The sequence below is a fragment of the Pristiophorus japonicus genome, chromosome 8 (assembly GCF_044704955.1).
Source record: "Pristiophorus japonicus isolate sPriJap1 chromosome 8, sPriJap1.hap1, whole genome shotgun sequence".
Lineage (NCBI taxonomy): Eukaryota > Metazoa > Chordata > Chondrichthyes > Pristiophoridae > Pristiophorus > Pristiophorus japonicus.
The window spans coordinates 30,307,322-30,328,723 of record NC_091984.1 but is presented as its reverse complement, the minus strand read 5'-3'; the positions used below and the strand labels follow the sequence as shown (position 1 = coordinate 30,328,723).

Below are 21,402 nucleotides of genomic sequence, written 5' to 3'. Positions count from 1 at the left end.
GAAAGAAGGAAGAGAGAGAAAGAAGGAAGAGAGAGAAAGAAGGAAGAGAGAGAAAGAAGGAAGAGAGAGAAAGAAGGAAGAGAGAGAAAGAAGGAAGAGAGAGAAAGAAGGAAGAGAGAGAAAGAAGGAAGAGAGAGAAAGAAGGAAGAGAGAGAAAGAAGGAAGAGAGAGAAAGAAGGAAGAGAGAGAAAGAAGGAAGAGAGAGAAAGAAGGAAGAGAGAAAGAAGGAAGAGAGAAAGAAGGAAGAGAGAAAGAAGGAAGAGAGAAAGAAGGAAGAGAGAAAGAAGGAAGAGAGAAAGAAGGAAGAGAGAAAGAAGGAAGAGAGAAAGAAGGAAGAGAGAAAGAAGGAAGAGAGAAAGAAGGAAGAGAGAAAGAAGGAAGAGAGAAAGAAGGAAGAGAGAAAGAAGGAAGAGAGAAAGAAGGAAGAGAGAAAGAAGGAAGAGAGAAAGAAGGAAGAGAGAAAGAAGGAAGAGAGAAAGAAGGAAGAGAGAAAGAAGGAAGAGAGAAAGAAGGAAGAGAGAAAGAAGGAAGAGAGAAAGAAGGAAGAGAGAAAGAAGGAAGAGAGAAAGGGGGACGAGAGGGAGAGAGAGAGAAAGAAGGAAGAGAGAAAGGGGGACGAGAGGGAGAGAGAGAAAGAAAGAAAGAAAGAAAGAAAGAAAGAGAAAGAAAGAAAGAAAGAAAGAAAGAAAGAAAGAAAGAAAGAAAGAAAGAAAGAAAGAAAAAAGAAAGAAAGAAAAAAAGAAAGAAAGAAAAAAAGAAAAAAAAGAAAGAAAAAAAGAAGAAAAAAGAAAGAAAAAAGAAAGAAAAAAAGAGAGTAGGGGGTCAGGAGTCAGGAGAGTGAGTGAGAGGAAAGAAAGAGAGGGGGAAAAAAAAAAAGAAGAGCACCTAGCGAGAAAAGCAGGTCATTATACACGAGACAGTTGATGCTGTGAACAGTTTGTAATGAAATTCACTCAGCAGGAAAAGACTGATATAAAAATAATTTCTGGTGGCAAGCATCACGGTGTTGCTGGGCTTTGGCTCTCCTCCCCTCCCCACAAATCAAGTTCCATATCTCAGGGGAGATTCAAGCATTTGAGTGTTGGGGACATCTGTGGGCCAGTAACACCTGGCTGCTCTTGCACAATTCATAGCAGCTAATTACAAAATGGTGCTGCCAAATATTAGGATTCACCCTTCCACTCTCGGAGCTAGAAATGGTGCAAAGAAATAAAAAAAAGAAAGAAAAATAGATGTCCAAATAAAAAAAGCATGGATCATGCAATTTGCCTATTATTAGATATGTACTTTAGCGTTCTGCCATTCTTTACATCTCATCAGGTGGATATCAATAGCTGCTACTTGTTTAAAGCAAAAAAATTTTTACTCTCATTGGGGGAAAAACATTTGGTTATCTTACCGGATAGCTCTACTGAAAACAGAAAAAAGATTAAAAGCATACTTACAGTGTTACGAATGAATAAATTCATGAAATGTACAATGGAAAAAAAAAGGAAATAAAAAGCCCTTTCAAAACTGAAGTTGAAAGCATTGTATACTAATACCACTACATTCTGGTAAGTCCATATTATTACTAGGCAATACAATTGCTCAGTGTATAGCAATAGCATTTAATTGCAGACAAGACAGGTATAGAAGCTCACTAGGTAAATTGATTCTCTCATCATTTTGTAATTTTGCAGTTTCTCATTTTTAGTTTGGACTAATAAAGGGAGTGGGGTTATAGTATATAATTGGGTAAGTTAGAGAAAAAAAGGACAAAGTTAGACAACTACACAGCATCTACACACATAGGACTACAGTTAGCAGCAGAGAAGCAGAAAACACATGCATTCTAGCACTGTGAAAGGAAAGACACAATGTTAGGTGTTGACTGGAACACACACTTTTCAGACAAACCAGAAAGACAGAAGTTGTCAGCAGTCAAGAGTCAGTGACAGTACAACAAAATACAAAAAAGTTTTCACTGACGTCTATGTTGTTATCTATAGATTCACACTTTTCAATGTACAGTACCAAATGGAGGGAGAGAAAAAGCAGCATCCTTTCAAGAATTTACAAGAAAGCAGTTACCAATGTTCTGCAGCCAAAGTAAATGTAAAAATGTCAGTATTCTCCATTAAATGTTTAAGATAACACAGGTGGCCTCATTTTAAAAAAAACACAACATTCTGGAGATCATTTCATGCAAATTGACCATTCCATGTTTGACTTAAGTAAACTGACCTCCAGTGGAATTCATTAATACTGCTGTAACAAATTATCAAAAAAGATACAATAGTGTAGGGATTTCAATTTTCCATTTAGAACATGTTGAGGCATTCCATGCACGCTCAAAAACACACAGGTACGAGAAAATTTAAGCCTCCCATTATTCCTCCTTCATAAAGCTTACTTTAAAATAGACATATAATGCCAAATTGTATTTAGTTAATTTGGGTTTTCAGCACTCAAAATGTATATATATGCGCCACGTAAAGCAGTAATCAAGAGGTTTGCTTGCATCAATTCTCATGCTGGCAATAAAGCAAAAAAGCTCACACTGTTTCAATGGCTATTTTTGTTCAAAGATTACTTGTGGGGGAAAAGAATATTTGAAAGAGAGCTTTTGAACACCATCACAACTGATGTAAAAAATTTTACAAGCCCTCTGTCAGAAACCTGAGTGAGACAGTGCCCATTTTCCTTCATTAGCAATTTGCACTGGTGGGCATTTTGTTTTTAAATGAAAGAACTTTGGCAACAGTTATACTGTGCTATTGGAAAGTACAAAATATGATTCACAGTCAGCAAGGCCTTGTTACAATGCCCATCAGCAAATCGCACTGTTGCTGCCAGGACAGACTGCAGAGTTATATTTTCATTTGTATTGCTGCAAAGCAGAAACTCTTTCAGTAACAGTGCAACTGCATTTTTGAGGTGACATTATGGTTTACATTTCTGGATGGAAATTTAAAGCAAGTAAACACTTGCACACAGAAACACGATGGGTCTGCATTGTCAAACTGCAAATGGCTTTAAATGTAGGAGCAGTATTGAAAGATCAGAATTAGGCAACACTTTATGCCTAATTAAGACGGTGATTAGTTAATAGTTTCTATTCACACTAAACTGTGGTAGTGGTTCGCCACTCAAGTTCATTAGTTTGGGCTCAATTTAGGTTTTGGTTATGCACAAAATAATGCAGCAATATGCTCATGCACCAAACCAAACAGGCCAGCATTAAAGTTGATTAATAGAATAGCGCTTCAATGAGCCTATTCTTATACTGACCAACCTCATGAGGCACCTCTCAACAAAAGAAGGGTATGGAGTGTTTATTGCCTGTCCTATTCTGCGCTATTCATTTACAGACGCAATTGCAGATTAAATAACAAAGGCAAAAAAAAAATCTTAAAAGCTAGATTTTGATTGGCTCAATGGGTAATTCCATCAAATAGTGTGGTACTGAGCCGAACAGACCTGGGAGATCTTTGGTTTCACCTGGCTACCGAGTTAATTGGTTTCTACCAGAACATTGACAGGAATAAGACAATTGGGATAAATGGCTCTGGATTTGGAAGGGGAGGTAGCAGAAATTCTCAACCTGTTCAGTGACCCTTGGAAGTGTACACAGATGATGAAGACAGGAGCCCTACCACTGAACAACCTACTAGCATACACAGTTTAAGCTCACAAGACCACTTAGACCTGGTCCTCGATGGATATCACCACCATCTGTGGAACTATACCCCAGCATGAGTCATAAATTTGAGAAATGGCAAGGGAATAGAAATTAGGAGGAGACAGGGGTGTCTTAAACTGGGAACTGCCTTATTTCACTCAAGATGTTTGCTAGAGGCAAAATTGAACCCTGGGACGAAACACAAAGACAAAGACACAAATGCAACAACATGCACAATTACAATAGGTGAAGACAGAGATGAGGAAGAATGTTAATTTACGTCCCACTTACAATTAAACACTGCATGCAAAAATACCAAAATAGAGAGATAAATCAGCTAACCCAGTGATGCAAATCTCCGAAATCTTTGGACCAAGAGTGAACAGCCAGAGGCAAGACTAAAGGCACAGTTACTTTCCACAACTCCAATATGGCAAGACATTTTAAAATACTGAACTGACAATTCACAGCCCTGTAAAAGGTTTCAGTTACAACAAAAGATGCACTATTTATAGTTTATAATTATAGCGCACCGTTTTAAAACCAGAGAAAAGTTAGTCAGTCAGTTTTAAGGAAATACAGACTTTGCATAGATTATATAAGCACAAATCTGTGTTTGGGGAGGGTGGGGGAGGGAAAGAAGAGAGACGAAAAGGAGCCCCAAGATCTCCAATTTTAACATTACAGAAACCGAAGTGGGAATTATCTCCCTTCCCTTCCCTGCTCACTGTATACAATGTTTGAGAATTACAAGCAGACCGATTTCTTTCATTCTTGAGACCCGAGCGTCACTGGCAAGGCCAGCATTTATTTCCCATCCCCAATTGCCTTGGAGAAGGTAGTGGAGAGCGGCTTTCTTGAACTGCTACCGTCTGTGTGGTGAAGGTATTTTCAGTGCTGTTAGGTAGGGAATTCCAAGATTTTGATAGCAGTATATTTCCAAATCAGGATGGCGTGTGACTTGGAGGTGATGGTGTTCCCACGCACCTGCTGCCCTTGCCCTTCTAGGTGGTAGAGGTGGCAGAATTGGGAGGTGCCGTTGAAGCAGTCTTGCCGAGTTGCTACCTGTGCAGTCACGATGTGCGGTGGAGGGAGTGGATGGGCTGCCAATCAAGTGGATTGCTTCTATTAAAACAAGCTCCGAGTGGTGTTGCAGCTGCACACATCCAGGCAAGTGGAGAGTATTCCATCAGAATCCTGACTTGTGCCTTGTAAGTGGAGGAGAGGCTTTGGGGGGGGGGGGGGGGGGGGGGGGGCGGGGTCAGGTGGTGAGCCACTTGGCGCAGAATACCCAGCCTCGGACATGCTCTAATAGTTCTGATATCTGTGTGACTGGTCCAGTTGAGTTTCTGGTCAAGGGTGACCCACAGGATGTTGACTAGTGGATTCAGCAAAGGTAAATGCCAATCAATGTCGAGGCAGGGGGTTGCAGGGTGGTGGGGGGGGGGGGGGGGGGGGGGGAGGGGTGAGAGGTGTTCGAGATTATTGGAGATGGCCATTGCCTGGCACTTGCGTTGCACGAATATTACTTGCCACTTATCTGCCAAAGCCCAAATGTTGTCCAGGTCCTGCTGCGGCCATGGATTGCTTCATGGTCGGAGGAATTGAGAGTGGAACTGAATGTACAGTCATCATCGAACAGCCCCATTTCTGCCCTTATGATGGAGGGAAGGTCATCAAAACAGCTGAAGATGATTGGGCCTAGGAGGCTGCACTGAGGAACGAACAACCACAACTATCTTCCTTTCTGCCAGGTATATCTCCAGTCACTGGAGTTTTCTCCCCCTAATCCCCACTGACTTAAGTTTTACTAGGACTCCATGATGCCTTGATGTTAATGGCAGTCACTCTCATCTCACCTCCAGAATTCAGCTCTTTTGTCCATGTTTGGATCAAGGCTGTAATGAGGTCTGGAGCAGAGTTGTCATGGCAGAACCCAAGTTGAGCATCGGTGAGTAGGTTATTAGTTGAGTTAGTATCACGTGATAGCACTGTTGACAATTTCTTCTATCGTGGAGAGTAGACTGATGGGGGCGGTAATTGGCCAGATTGGATTTGTCCTGCTTTTTGGGGACAGGACATACCTGGCAATTTTCCACATTGTCAGGTAGATGCCAGTGTTGTAGATGTACTGGAATAGTTTGGCTAGAGGCACAGCTAGTTCTAGAGCACAGGTCTTCAGCACTAGAGCCGGGATGTTGTTGGGGCCCCATAGTCTTTGCTGTATTCAGCCATTTCTGGATATCACATGAATTGACTTCATACTGGCACCTGTGATGGCGAGGTCCTCAGGAGGAGACCAAGAAGGTTCATCCACTTAACATTTTTGGTTGAAGGTGGTTGCAAACGCTTCAGCCTTATCTTTTGCACTCACGTGCTGGGCTACACCATTATTGAGGATGGTGATATTCATGGAGCCTCCTCCTCCTCCTGTTAGTTGTTTAATTGTCCACCACCATTCACGACTGGATGAGACAGGACTGCAGAGCTTTGACCTGATCAGTTGGTCATGGGATCACTTAGCTTAGTCTGTAGCAAGCTGCTTCCGCTGTTTAGCATGCATGCAAATTCTACGTTGTAGCTTCACCAGGTTAGTACCTCATTTTCAGGTATGTCTGGTGCTCCTCTTGGCATGCTATTCTACACTACTCATCGAAACAGGATTGGTCGTCCGGCTTGATGGTGATATGACAGACAGAGGTTAATAGATTGTGGTGGAATATAATTCTGCTGCTGCTGATGGGGCCTCATGAATGTCCAGTTTTGAGCTGCTAGTTCTTAATCTATCCCATTTAGCACGGAGATAGTGCCACACTATACAACAGATGGTGCCCTTGGTGTGAAGAGGAACTCCTACCAATGGTATCGTGGACAAATGTATCTGCAACAGGCAGATTTGAGGGGTTGAGGTCAAATAGATTACTCCTTCACGTTGGTTCTCTCACCACTTGCCGTAAGTCCAGTCTGGTAGTTATGTCCTCTGGACTCGGCCAGCTCGGTCAGTGGTGGTACTACCGAGGCCTTCTTCTTGATGGACATTGAAGTCCTCCACCGAGAGTAAGTTCTGTACCCCTGCTCCCCTCAGTGCTTCCTCCATCTGAAGACATACTTCATCAGCTAGGAGAGGGCAGTAGGTGATAATCAGTAGGTTTCCTTGCCCAGGTTACACCTGAAGTCACAAGACTTCATAGGGACGGCAGTTAATATTGAAGACTTTCAGAGCCACTCCCTCCTCATTGTATACCACTGTGCCACTACCTCTGGTGGGTCTGTCCTGCCGTGGGACAAAACATATCCAGGGATAGTGATGGAGGAGTCTGGGACATTGTCTGATAGATATGATTCTGTGAGTATGACGGTCAGGCTGTTGCTGGACTAGTCTGTGTCAGCTCTCCCAACTTTGGCACCAGTCCCGAGATGTTCACAAGAAGGGTCGACTGGGCTAAATGTGTCTTTGTTGTGTCCATATCCGGTGCCTAGGTCAAAGCTGAGTGGGGAATTCAGAATGTGGGGAAATCCCATTCAGTAACAACTCGTCAGCAATAATGTACTGCACTACTATATCCATCTCAATCTAGGTTTGGTTACAGTAAAATCCCTCCATGCAGACCGCTGTCACAGGAGTATCTCACACTAATACTGTGGAATTCTGAAGTCAAACTGGAAAAGCGGTTAACACTCATAATAAATCCTTGACCTATTTTATGGATGGCAAATGACATCCTAGTTCATTGATTCAGAAATGAGAATTAAAAAAAAACTACAAATGATTTGATTTTTGGCTCTAAAAATGTTATTGAAATGTTCAAACCTGAAATTTCCAATTAGGACCAAATTTCACAACCCTATTGATAGTGCAAAAGTAGAAATAATATGTTGTCAAAACATATTTCAAACTACAAGACATTTAGGATATCTTTTCGCACTGTTCACAAATTGGCTTCCAAGTTTAACTACAAATAATTTAATTGCCTGTGAAGTGCTTTAGGATGTCGGAGACATCTGGTATATAATGCAAGTTATTTCTTCGCAGTCATTATGCTAACACAAGTGTAAAGTATGTTGGCTTGGTAATACAAGTTCAATTCCACAAAGGTCATTTTCAGAAAGTTTCCAAGTACTCACTGTGAACTCAGTTCAAATGGTGAAACACAACATTTATTAATCCAACAACTATATTTGATATTTCTTCAATATTGCCCCATTAATTTGAACTTGTAAACTGCAAACAAAATCTACTGCCGAAAGCACAAGCCTGTTGCTGTTTCCTCTTGGTCCTTTCTTGCCCACAAATACTGCTATGGTCTAATATGGCACTCACCAGTACATAGTAGTAAGCATACAGCGCAGTCAAATGGTGGATAATAAAGTATCTGTCTCCAATTGCATTCCAATACCATAAAATAAGCAGGAAATCTAGAAAAGCAATACAAAACAAAAGTTAGAAATAGGTGTAGCCGAGAGGTTTATTTAGTTGCTCAAGCAAAACTAGCAGTTTTTCCAACAGTGCCGGGCTGATTTAGTGCATCACCACAGAAAAGCTACTACTTAAATCTATCAGGTTCTCAGTCTATCAACTATTAAACCGGAAAAGTAACACGACTATATTTTTTTAAACTTCCAAAAAAAGTCAGTGAAATTTGTGCTGTGAATATTTTGTGTTAAAATTGAGTATAACGTTCAACTTCCTCAGGTAAACTCTTTTTTTTTTGCATGTTCCTAAATACTACTTTAAATACAAGTGAATTTCTGTACTTGTTAACACAGCTTGTAGAATCAATCTATGTTAACCAATCAGGTATCTACATGAATGGTTTAGATACTGCAGATAAGTGTAGGTGGGGGCTTCTTTACGCAGAGGATTGTGGGGATCTGGAATTTGCTGCCTGGAAGAGTGGTGGATGCAGAAACCCTCACCACTTTTAAGAGATGGTTGGTTGGGCACTCGATCCCAGAGCTGGTAATTGGGATTAGACTGGATGACCTTTTGTTAGACGGCACAGATATAATGGTAAGTACTGCAGGGAATTGAATACGGCCAGGGTGATCTCCTGGACGATTCGGAGAGGAATTTTCCCAGATTTTTTTCTCCCAAAATTGGCCTGGGTTTTCTGTTTTTTGCCTCTCCCAGGTGATCACATAGCTCCAGTTGGGGTGGAGTGTAGAATGTTTCAGTATAAGGGGTGTGGCAGTTGTGTGAGGCAAACTGGTTGGGCTGGGTGCTCTTTGCCTTTCTGTCATTGTTCATGGGTCTGTGTGTAACCTTTAGGGTTGCAGACCAGGGGCCTTGTGGCTCTGTGTCGGTTGGCGCAGACATGATGGGCCGAAATGGCCTCCTGCGCTGTAAATTTTTATGTTTCTAAGTATTATGCATGAGCTACTGATGAATCTACATGCAAGCAAAATTGGCAGCAAGCACTTCTGTTAAGTGTCTGATTTTTTCTTTAAAGTATGAGATTACATACAAATCACAGGCACCTCTGTGCAGCCCTGCATGCCCTCCATTAAAGTAGTGCTAATTGGGTGGACACACCCAGGGCTCCCTTTGCAAATGCAATAACTTCATAATATTATTGGAGTCAGTGGCCAGCAGTCTGATTAGTCTCCAAATAGACTGATTCCCACTGCAAATAGAAATAGCAATGGATTATTGCTCCTAATATAGTAAATGATCTGAACATTTTGAATGTGTAAGTGTTAAAATTCTTTCATGATAAAGCAAATGTTATGATGAAAGCACCCTTCCCCCCCCCCCCCCCCCACCCACCTTTATAGTTTACTTGGATGCTCACATATTTTAATAATGTCAAATAAAGAGCAAACTGCAAATGCTGGAAATACAATGTAGAGGGGCAAGTTAACATTTCAAGTAGAACCGGTCTTCAAAACTCAGCTGCAACTTGACTTGCTGTTTATTTCCAGCATTTTGATTTTACTTGACAAAGCCACTCTCTAACATAGGTGGTAGATTCGTTAAGTCAGTAACAATGAAAGTAGATTTTGGCTCTGCTTCTGCAATCCATAAAAGTAGTTAATGAACAGGCCTCTCGAACGTGATTAGCAAACTGCTGGCAAGCGATACTTGGTGTTGCCTCGTGACAAGTAGTAAAATATATACACACAACTACTTTTAATTATATGGTCAGCAAGCAGTGAAGTACTTTACATTGAAAGCAGTACCCCAAAGTAACGATACCCCTTTAATTACAGGCCTGGAATGGTGCTGCAATCATATGTTGATCATCAATTGTGAAGGACTGCAGTAACATTGCCTTAATCTAATCACATGACACACAAAAACCACTCTGGAGCTAGAAGGCTCACTGACAAATACCAACTCTTCATTCTTCGCCCTTCCCCTCACAAAAAACTACCTCTAACCAAAAAAAACTTGAGGATTAAAACAAAAAGCTTATTCTCTCGGGACATCTGCCAGAAAAATTGAGGAAAGATCGAGGACTCGGGAAGGTGAGACAAATGACAAGACAAGTCCTTCCACACAGTTGCAAAAAGTAAAGGTTTAAATTTGAATCTATTCAAAGACGATAGCAGCAAAGTTTCCATTTCAGAAATCTCTATGCTAAGATGATTCTAGAAGGAAGCATATAGGGGGCAAAATTCGGTACCATCACGTTTGGAGGCGGTAACCGAGGCGAAGCGGGACTTCCTGCGCCAGGCGCAGAAGTCCCACCCCGGCAGCTAAATTGGGCTTACCTCCCCGGAGAGGAAGTGGAGCGCCCGACATTGCCCATGGCAGCCTCACAGGACTGGGGCACTAACCGCAGGAGCTCGGGGCCCTTCTGTAAAAGCGAACTCTGCATTGGGGAGAAGGGGCCACCACTACACCACTGGGGAGCGAGGTCCGTGTCGCGATGTTGCAGCCCGGCACAGAAGTCGGCCATTTTTAAAACAGTCAGTGCCACACCTCCCCTTTAATTTTCGGCCCGCGAGGACTGAAACCCGGTACACGACTCGCGAGGCTGGCACGTACATCACCCGTGGCAGCCTCAGAGTGCTAGTGAATTTTCATTCTGGGGCAAAAACGGATTGCTGGGCATGGTGATGACGTCGTCATGGCTGGCACAGCGGCACTACCGGCAGGAGCAGAGCGCTACTGGCTAGCGCCTCCACTAACTCCCGCAAACCTCTCCCCCAGTGTTCTTTTAACAAGACGTCACAACAAAAATTGATTAAAAAAAAAAATAAGTTCAAATGATCATTTAACATACAGCATTAAAATATTTCTTCGTCAACAGAAACATTTCATGTCATAAAAAAGGCTTCATTTTACTAAGTTGAAAGGATATATGTTCTTCAGAAAAAGAATCATTTTAGTGCAAATAAAGATAGATCTACAAATGCTGGCAATATACTTCAGGTTCAACAGAATCTGAAGTCACAGAGACCGATTAACATTTTGGGTGCAGATCCTTCATCTGACCTACAGTCAGCCCAAAATGTCAGCCTGTTTTTTTTTCCCTTAATAGTGCTGATGGAGCACTTAATGGCATTGTTTTAGTGTTCTACTTAGAAATATTACCTCAGTAACACTACCCTAACAAGATTCCAGTTTACATTCAGTCCCACTCCAGGGGCTTGAGCACAAAAAAAAAATCTAGGCTAACACTCCAGTGCAATGCTGAGGAAGTGCTGTTGGAGGTGCCGTCTTTCGGATGAGACATTAAACTGAGGCCCCATCTGCCCCCTCAGGTGGACGCAAAAGATCCCATGGCACTACTTCAAAGAAGAGCAGGGGAGTTATCCCCAGTGTCGTGGCCAATATTTATCCCATAATCAACATCACCAAAACAGATTATCTGGTCATTATCACATTACTGTTTGTGGGAGCTTGCTGTGCGCAAATTGGCTGCAGCGTTCCCCACATTACAACAGTGACTACACTCCAAAAAGTACTTAATTGCTGTAAAGCGCTTTGAGACGTCCGATGGTCGTGGAAGGCGCTATATAAATCCAAGTCTTTTCTTTGAATGTACTCCACAAAGCCATTGGATTCTTTCGAGAAAGATGATTAAACCAGAGATTTCCACATCCACCAATATCGCAGTCTGGTCATGAAGCAATGGCCCTTTTTTACCTAGTTCCTAATCAAATTCAGATGCTACTGTGCTACAGAGGAACTACAATATATTCCAGTTAAATAAAGTATTGCCAGAAGAAAATACTTTGGTTGAATAGGTACTCACCTGAAATGAGGTAGCCTGCAGTCAGACCAACATTTAATTTTACCAGTTTAGGTTCCCCCCTGTAAATAGCAAAAAAACAGAAGTTTACATTTCACAATAATAATCAGTGTTCAAATTTACCACTTTCAGCATGGAACCCCTTGGTTATTGAATCACAATAGACCAGGATGGTGCCAGGTTTGTGCAGTGGTTGGAGCAGCCTCAACAACCAAGAAACTCATGCTGGAAGGGAATGTATGTGGATATTTGGCCCCGCTGTGGTGCCCTTGCAGTTGAACAGCCTGCCAAAACGCTATCAAAGCTCACATATAAATAACTGCCATTTGGGCGTAGTACCAAAAGGCAAATTTCAACTAGAAACTGTACCCTAACAAGGAGTCAGTGCCTGCAGGAGAGATGGGGACAGGGGGAAATTGAAGAGGGAAAAGTGGTTAAGAAGCACATGGCATAATGGAGTTTTATTTTTTTTCATTTCTTCTCCACCCATAACCAGCATTTTCATGCACAAATTATTATTTTTTTTAATTTCAGATTGTAACAGAGACTTCATGTATTCTGCATGAATATGTCTACATTTTCTAAACAAACAATACTGGCAATTTGATCTTTCATTTGTTGCCATTCATGTTCAAAGTTCAACCAGGCAGAAGGATAAAGAAGTCCTTAAGGTTTTATGCTTCAATCATTTAAAATCAGAAAGCAAACAAGCATGAAGCAGAAATTAGTGTCAAATGATTTGATTGGACATGAATGTTCAGACTTCCAACAGGTTTAACAACAATGTGTATTTATATAGTGCCTTTAACGTAGTGAAACGTCCCAAGGGCTTCACAGGAGTATTATGAGGCAAAATATTTGACACCGAGCCACAAAGAGAAATTAGGAAGGGTTTTGTCAAAGAGGTAGGTTTTAAGAAGCGTCTCAAAAGGAGGAGAGAGGTAGAGAGACGGACAAGTTTAGGCAGGAAATTCCAGAGCTTGGCACTTAGGCAACAGATCAAGTTCTATGCTTAAGGGAAATGCCAGAAAATTAAACACACATTTACTATCCAAGTGTAAAATCACATTTTGATGACATTTTAAATAGAAAATAGTCTCCCAAACAACGTTGTCCTCAATGCTGGAAGTCAACATCTCCCAATTAGTTTGTGATTTTGTTGGGCATGGTCAAGTCAAATGTATTTCTCTACCTGTCCCATATAGACATTCAAAATAAATGGCAAAACTACTCACATATCAAAGAATGCTGGGAAATAAAGTTTAAAATATCCATTTATTTTCTCATATCAGAACATATGAACAGGAGTAGACCATTCAGCCCCTCAAGAGTATTCCACCATTCAATGAGATCATGGCTGATCTATATCCTAACTTCATCCACCCGTCTTGGCTCCATATCCCTTAATACCCTTGGCTGGCAAAACTCTATCGGATCTCCGAATTGAAATTATTAATTGAGCTACTACCCTTTGCACGAAGAAGTGTTTCCTAACTTCTCTCTTGAATGGCCTGGTTACAGAAACATAGAAACATTGAAAATAGGTGCAGGAGTCGGCCATTCGGCCCTTCGAGCCTGCACCGCCATTCAATATGACCATGGCAGATCATGCATTTCAGTACCCCATTCCTGCTTTCTCTCCATACCCTTTGTTCCCTTTAGCCGGGAGGGCTACATCGAACTCCCTTTTGAATATATCTAACGAACTGGCCCCAACAACTTTCTGTGGTAGAGAATTCCACATGCCCACAACTCCTCTGAGTGAAGAAGTTTTTCCTCATCTCGGTCCTAAATGGCTTACCCCTTATCCTTAGACTGTGACCCCAGGTTCTGGACTTCCCCAACATCGGGAACATTCTTCCTGCATCTAACCTGTCCAATCCTGTCAGAGTTTTATATGTTTCTATGAGATCCCCTCTCATTCTTCTAAATTCCATTGAATACAAGCCTAGTCGATCCAGTCTTTCTTCATATGTCAGTCCTGCCATCCCAGGAATCAGTCTGGTGAACCTTTGCTGCACTCCCTCAATACCAAGAATGTCCTTCCTCAGATTAGGAGACCAAAACTGTACACTATATTCAAGGTGTGGCCTTACCAAGGCCCTGTAGAACAACAGTAAGACATCCCTGCTCCTATACTCGAATCCTCTCGCTATGAAGGCCAACATGCCATTTGCCTTCTTTACTGCCTGCTGCACCTGTATGCCAACCTTCAATGACTGATGTACCATGACATCCAGGTCTCATTGCACCTCACTCTTTACCAATCTGTCACCATTCAGATAATAATCAGCCCTCCTGTTTTTACCACCAAAGTGGATAACCTCACATTTAGCCACATTATACCGCATCTGCCATGTATTTGCCCATTCACCTAACCTGTCCAAGTCACCCTGCAGCCTCTTAGCATCCTCCTCACAGCTCACACTGCCACCAAGCTTAGTATCATCTGCAAACTTGGAGAGATTGCATTCAATTCCTTTGTCTAAATCATTCATGTATATTGTAAATAACTGGGGTCCCAGCACTGAACTGCAGTACCCCACTAGTCACTGCCTGACACTCTGAAAAGAACCCGTTTATTCCTACTCTCTGCTTCCTGTCCGACAACCAGTTCTCTATCCACGTCAGTACATTACCCCAATACCATGTGCTTTAATTTTGCACACTAATCGCTTATGTGGGATCTTTTCAAAAGCCTTTTGAAAGTCTAAATACACCACATCCACTGGCTCCCCCTTGTCCACTCTACTAGTTACATCCTTAAAAAATTCCAGAAGATTTGTCAAGCATGATTTCCCTTTCATAAATCCATGCTGACTTGGACCGATCCTGTCACTGCTTTCCAAATGCGTTGCTATTACACCTTTTAATAATTGATTCCAACATTTTCCCCACTACTGATGTCAGGCTGACCGGTCTATAATTCCGTGTTTTCTCTCTCCCTCCTTTTTTTAAAAAGTGGGGTTACATTATCTACCCTCCAGTCCATAGGAACTGATCCAGAGTCTACAGAATGTTGAAAAATGACCACCAATGCATCCATTATTTCTAGGGCCACTTCCTTAATACTTGGGATGCAGACCATCAGGCCCTGGGGTTTTATCAGCCTTCAAACCTATCAATTTTCCTAACACAATTTGCTGACTAATAAGGATTTCCTTCGGTGCCTCCTCGCCAGACTCTCGTTCCCCTAGTATTTCTGGAAGGTTATTTGTGTCTTCCTTAGGTGAAGACAGAACCAAAGTATTTGTTCAATTGGTCTGCCATTTCTTTGTTCCCCATTAGACTTCACTTGATTCTGACCGTAAGGGACCTACATTTGTCTTCACTAATCTTTTTCTCTTCACGTATCTGTAGAAGCTTTTGCAGTCAGTTTTTATGTTCCCTGCAAGCTTACTTTCCTATTTTATTTTCCCCCTCCAAATGAAACCCTTTGTCCTCCTCTGCTGAATTCTAAATTTCTCCCAATCCTCAGATTGGCTGCTTTTCTTGGCCAATTTATATGCCTCTTCCTTGGCTTTAACACTATCCCTAATTTCCCTTGTAAGCCACGGTTGAGCCACCTTCCCCGTTTTATTTTTACGCCAGACAGGGATGTACAATTGTTGAAGTTCATCCAGGTGATCTTTAAATGTCTGCCATTGCCAATCCACTGTCAACCCTTTTAAGTATAATTTGCCAGTCTATCCTAGCCAATTTACATCTCATACTGTCAAAGTTACATTTCTTTAAGTTCAGGACTCTAGTCTCTGTATTAACTGTGTCACTCTCCATCTTAAATGAAGAAATCTACCATATTATGGTCACTCTTCCCCAAAAGGCCTCGCACAACAAGATTGCTAATTAGTCCTCTCTCATTGCACAACACCTAGTCTAGGATGACCAGCTCTCGAGTTGGTTCCTCGACATATTGGTCTAGAAAACCATCCCTTATACACTCCAGGAAGTCCTCCTCCATTGTATTTCTACCAGTTTCGTTAGCCCAATCTATATATAGATTAAAGTCACCCATGATAACTGCTGTACCTTTATTGCATGTATCCCTAATTTCCTGTTTGGTGCCATCCCCAACCTCACTATGACTGTTTGGTGGTCTGTACACAACTCCCACTAGCGTTTTCTGCCCTTTGGTGTTCCGCAGCTCTACCCATACGAGGCTTGTTTATGCAATCTAACCTTTGGAGCCCTGGTAAAATTCTCTGCTGCACTTCTTCCAAGGCCAATATATCCTTTCTAAGGTGCGTTGCCGAAAAATATACACAGTTCTCTAGATGTGGTTTAACCAGGGCTTTGTATAGCTGTAGCAAAACTTGCCCCTGCCACACACTTTATATTCTAGCGCTCTAGTTATAAAGTCTAACGTTCTCAGGCATTTTTGATTTTTTTTTGGTACCTGACTACTACATTTTAGTGATCTATGTGCACTGTATGGACACTAGGAACATTGCAATAGGCAACATTATGTTGGTTATTTAGTGGTGACCAGACAAGAATGCAGTAAATTGTCTGTGTTCTGGGGATAGATACTGTTTTCTGTCGCCGAGAGCGTGAGTTTCGAAGGCTGTGTTGCCTGCCCTGGTGCCAGGGTTGAGGATATCTCCTCTAGGCTGGAAAGGAACTTGGAGTGGGAGAGGAAAGATCCAGTTGTCATGGTCTACATAGGTACCAACAACATAGCTAGGACAAAGAAAGAGGTTCTGTTGTGGGAGTATGAGCAGCTATGGGCTAAATTAAAAAGCAGAACCACAAAAGGTAATAATCTCTGGATTACTACCCGAGCCACAAGCAAATTTGCACAGAGTAAATAAGATCAGAGAGATGAATGCATGGCTCAAAGATTGGTGCAGGAGAAATGGATCTCGATTAATGGGGCACTGGCACTAGTACTGGGATAAGAGGGAGCTGTTCCTTTGGGACTGGCTTCACTTGAACCATGCTGGGACCAGTGTCTTGGCAAATCGAGTAACTAGGCCTGTAGATAGGGCTTTAAACAAAATTGTGAGGGGGGAGGGATCAGGTGAGCGGACATTTAAAAAAAGTCAAAAAGAAAGGAGAAGGCAATAGTGTAGGGTAGCGATAGGTGTAATGATAACCAGAGTGTGACAAGAAGGGACAGAGCACCTGAACATAAGAGTGCAGAGAGTGGAGTTAGAGTAAGGAAAAATGGTAAAACGACAAAATTAAAAGTTCTTTATCTGAAGGCATGCAGCATTCGCAATAAGATAGATGAGTTGACGGCACAAATAAAAATAAATGAGTATGATCTGATAGCCATCACAGAGGTGTGGTTGCAAGGTGACCAAGGCTGGGAACTGAATATTCAGGGTTATTTGCCATATCGGAAGGATAGGCAGAAAGGAAAAGGAGGTGGGATAACTTAATAAAGGATGAGATCAGTGCAGTAGTGAGAAATTATATTGGCTCAGAAAATCAAGATGTAGAATCAGTTTGGGTGGAGATAAGAAATAATAAGAGAAAGAAGTCACTGGTGGGAGTAGTCTATAGGCCCCCTAACAGTAGCTACACCATAGGACAGAGTAAAATCAAGAAATAATGGAGGCTTGTAAGAAAGGTACAGCAATAATCATGGGCTATTTTAATCTTCTTATTGATTGGCCAAATCAAATTTTTCAAAGGTAGCCTTGAGGAAGAGTTCATAGTGTATTCAGGATGGTTTCTTAGAACAACATGTTGTGGAACCAACCAGGGAACAGACTATTTTAGATCCCTAAAAGTAGGTCAGGTCGATAAGGTGGTTAAAAAGGCATACGGAATGCTTGCCTTTATTAGCCAAGGCATAGAATACAAAAGCAGGGCGTTTATGCTTGAACTGCATAAACACTGGTTAGGTCACAGCTGGAGTACTGCGTGAAGTTCTGGTCACTGTATTACAGAAAGGACGTGATTGCACTGGAGAGGGTATGCAGGAGATTTACGAGGATGTTGCCGGGAGTGGAGAATCTAAGCTATGAGGACAAATTAGATAGGCTGGGTTTGTTTTCATTCACATAGAGGAGGCTGAGGGAGACCTCACTGAAGTGTATAAAATTATGAGGGGCCTAGATATAGTGGATAGAAAGCGCCTATTTCCCTTAACAAGGGGGTCAACAACTAGGGGGCATAAATTTAAAGTAATTGGTAAAAGGTTTAGAGGGGATTTGAGGAGAAATTTCTTCAGAGGGTTGTGGGGGCCTGGAACTCACTGCCTGAAAGCAGGGTAGAGGCAGAAACCCTCACCACATTTAAAAAGTACTTGGATGTGCACCTGAAGTGCTGTAACCTGCAGGATTACGGACCTAGAGCTGGAAAGTGGGATTAGGCTGGATAGCCTGGACACGATGGGCCGAAATGGCCTCCTTCCATGCTGTAAACTTCTATGACTGGATTAATTAATGATCTCATAGTAAAGGATCCTCTTGGGAAGAGTGATCATAGCATGGTAGAATTTCAAATTCAGTGAGGGCGAGACAGTTAGGTCTCAAACTAGTCTCCTGAACTTAAATAAATAAAGGCAATTACAAAAGGTATGAAGGCAGAGTTGGCTAAAGTGCACTTGGAAAATAGATTAAAGGGTAAGTCTGTAGAAAAGCAGTGGCAAACACTTGAGATATTTCATAACTCTCAGCAAAGATATATTCCAGTGAGAAAGAAAGACTGAGAAGGATGAACCATCTGTGGCTAACTAAGGAAGTAAAGGGTGGTATCAAATTGAAAACAAAGGCATACAATGTTGCAAAGATTAGTGGGAGGCCAGAGAATTGGGAAATGTCTGGAAACCAGCAAAGGATGACAAAAAAAAAGGTAGATGATGAGAGTAAACTAGCAAGAAATATAAAAACAGACAGCTAGAGCTTCTATTGGGTATATATTTTTTTTAAAGTAGCTTAAGTAAACATTGGTCCCTTCGAGGATGAGACTGGGGAATCAATAATGGCAAACAGAGACTTTGAACAAATATTTTGTATCGTTCTTCGGTAGAGGACACTAAAAGCATCTCAATAATTGATAATCAAGGGGCTATTGGGAGGGGAGAACTTAAAACAATCACGATCACTAGAGAAAAAGTACTAGACAAACTAATGGGGCTAAAGGTGGACTAGTCCCCTGGACCTTGTGTCCTGCAGCTTAGAGTCTTAAAAGAAGTGGCTGCAGAGAGACCAGATGCAATCTACCAAAATTCTCTGGATTCTAGACAGGTCCCAACTGATTGGAAAACCGCAAATGTAGTGTCCCTATTTAAGAAAGGAGGGTGACAGAAAGCAGGAAACTATAGACCAGTTAGCCTAACATCTATCATTGGGAAAATGCTGGAGTCCATTATTAAGGAAGTAGCAGCTAGACATTTAGAAAATCATAACACAGTCAAGCAGAGTCAGAATAGTTTTATGAAAGGGAAAGCATGTCTGACATATTTCCTAGAGTTCTTTGAGGATGTAATGAGCAGGGTGGATAAGGGGAACCAGTAGATGTTGTGTATTTGGATTTCCAGAAGGCGTTCGATAAGGTGCCACATAAAAGGTTACTGCACAAGATAAAAGTTTACGGGGTTGGGGGTAATATATTAGCATGGATAGAGGATTGGCTAACAGAAGGCGGAGAGTTGGGATAAATGGGTCATTTTCAGGTTGGCAAAATGTAACTAATGGGGTGCCACAGGGATCAGTACTGGGACCTCTACTATTTACAATCTATATTAATGACTTGGATGAAGGGATCGAGTGTAATGTAGCCAAATTTGCTGATGATACAAAGATGGGTGGGAAAGCAAGCTGTGAGGAGAATGCAAAGAATCTGCAAAGGAATATAGGCCGGCTAAGTGAGTGGGCAAAAATTTGGCAGATGGAGTATGGGAAAATGTGAGGTTATCCACTTTGGTTGGAAAAATAAAATTATTTAAATGGGGACAGATTACAAAACGTTGAGGTACAGAGGGATCTGAGGGTCCTTGTACACGAAACACAAAAGGTTAGCATGCAGGTACAGCAAGTAATTTGAAAGGCAAATTGAATGTTGGCCTTGCAAGGGGGATGAAGCATAAAAGTAGGGAAGTCCTGCTACAAGTGTACAGGGTGTCAGTGAGACCACACCTAGAATACTGCGTACAGTTTTGGTCTCCTTATTTAAGGAAGGATATACTTGCATTAAAGGCAGTTCAGAGAAGGTTCACAAGGTTGATTCCGGAGATCAAAATATTTTAAGAAGAAGGGTTGAGCCTATACTCATTGGAGTTTAGAAGAATGAGAGGTGATCTTATTGAAATGTATAAGATTCTGAGGGATTCTCTAGATGCAGAGCAGCTGTTTCCCCTTGTGGGGGAATCTAGAACTAGGAGGCATAGTCTCAGAATAAGGGGTCGCCCATTTAAAACGGAGACAAGGAGGCATTTCTTCTCAGAGCAGTGGAGGCTGGGTCATTGAATATATTTAAGGTGAAGATAGACAGATTTTTGAACGATGAGAGTCAAGGGTATTGGGGAATGTGAGTTCGGGCCAAGATCAGATCAGCCATGATCTTATTGAATGGCCTATTCCTGTTCCTATTTCTTATGTTCTCTTTAAGGAGCATCATTTTACAGCACACTTTTCATCTCTCTAGTTTCTGACCACAACCGAAGAGACTCAAAACAGCCAGGCCAAGTAGGTTTCTTACCAGATAGGATCTGCATTAACAGCATCATCGAACCACAACAAGTACACACACAATAGCCCAACCACCAGAGCATGGAATGTGGATACTACCCTAAAAAAAAAGTGAAAATGCAGATTGGGCATCATGGATTTATTCTGTATAGCCTACAGTCAGTTTAATATGGAAGATTCCTTCCATCATTTATAGCAAAATCACATGCAACTATACAGAGAATTCATTAATGATTTCAGCAAAATAAAGCCAACCAAGGAATCTTTCCCCTTAATCTTGTAATTATGACATTTTCTTTAAAGCTTAGTAAAATATAGAATCAATGCCTAGCACAGAAACAGGCCATTCGGCTAAACTGGTCTATGCTGTCATTTATACTCCGCACAAGCCTCTTTATACTCCAATTACCTCTTCCCATGCTCTAACCCTCAATTTCCTTCTCCCTCATATATGCATCAGGCCTCACCTTAAATGTGTCAATGCTATTCACTGCAACCACTGTGTCTGTGAGTTCCACATTCTCACCACTGCATGTAAAGAAATTCCTCCTAAATTCTCATTTGATCCGTTTGTGGCTATTTTGGACCCCTGCCACCCCAAGTAGAGACCATTTCACAACATCTACAATTTTAAAAATCTCCATCAGTTCTGCTCTTACTCTTCTATTCTCCAATGAAAAAGAAAGACTTGCATTTGAAAAGGGCCCCAACCTGCTCAATCTTTCCTCTCAGCTCTGGTAACATCATGAATTGGGTTCAAAATTACTCCTTTACACACAGTTACCCAAACAACAGTTTGATTAAATCACTGCAAAAAAAAAAATCCACTGGTACTTGAACCGCTCTGCACACAAAATGGAAATATTTACGAATGCAAAACATATCCAGTATGGAA

General features: G+C 41.6%; 1 protein-coding gene across 7 annotated transcripts in view; it reads right to left on the bottom strand.

Annotated features, from left to right (window-relative positions):
* Positions 1-21,402, bottom strand: part of tlcd4a (TLC domain containing 4a) — a 65,962-nt gene that overhangs the window by 32,789 nt on the left and 11,771 nt on the right. For all 7 annotated transcript variants that reach the window (XM_070886644.1, XM_070886643.1, XM_070886642.1 and 4 more), the window contains 3 exons: positions 20,518-20,607; positions 11,869-11,927; positions 7,986-8,080 (listed from right to left, as the gene is read on the bottom strand). In XM_070886644.1, coding sequence (XP_070742745.1) covers positions 7,986-8,080; positions 11,869-11,927; positions 20,518-20,607 — 244 coding nt within the window. The remainder of the gene's footprint in view (positions 1-7,985; positions 8,081-11,868; positions 11,928-20,517; positions 20,608-21,402) is intronic.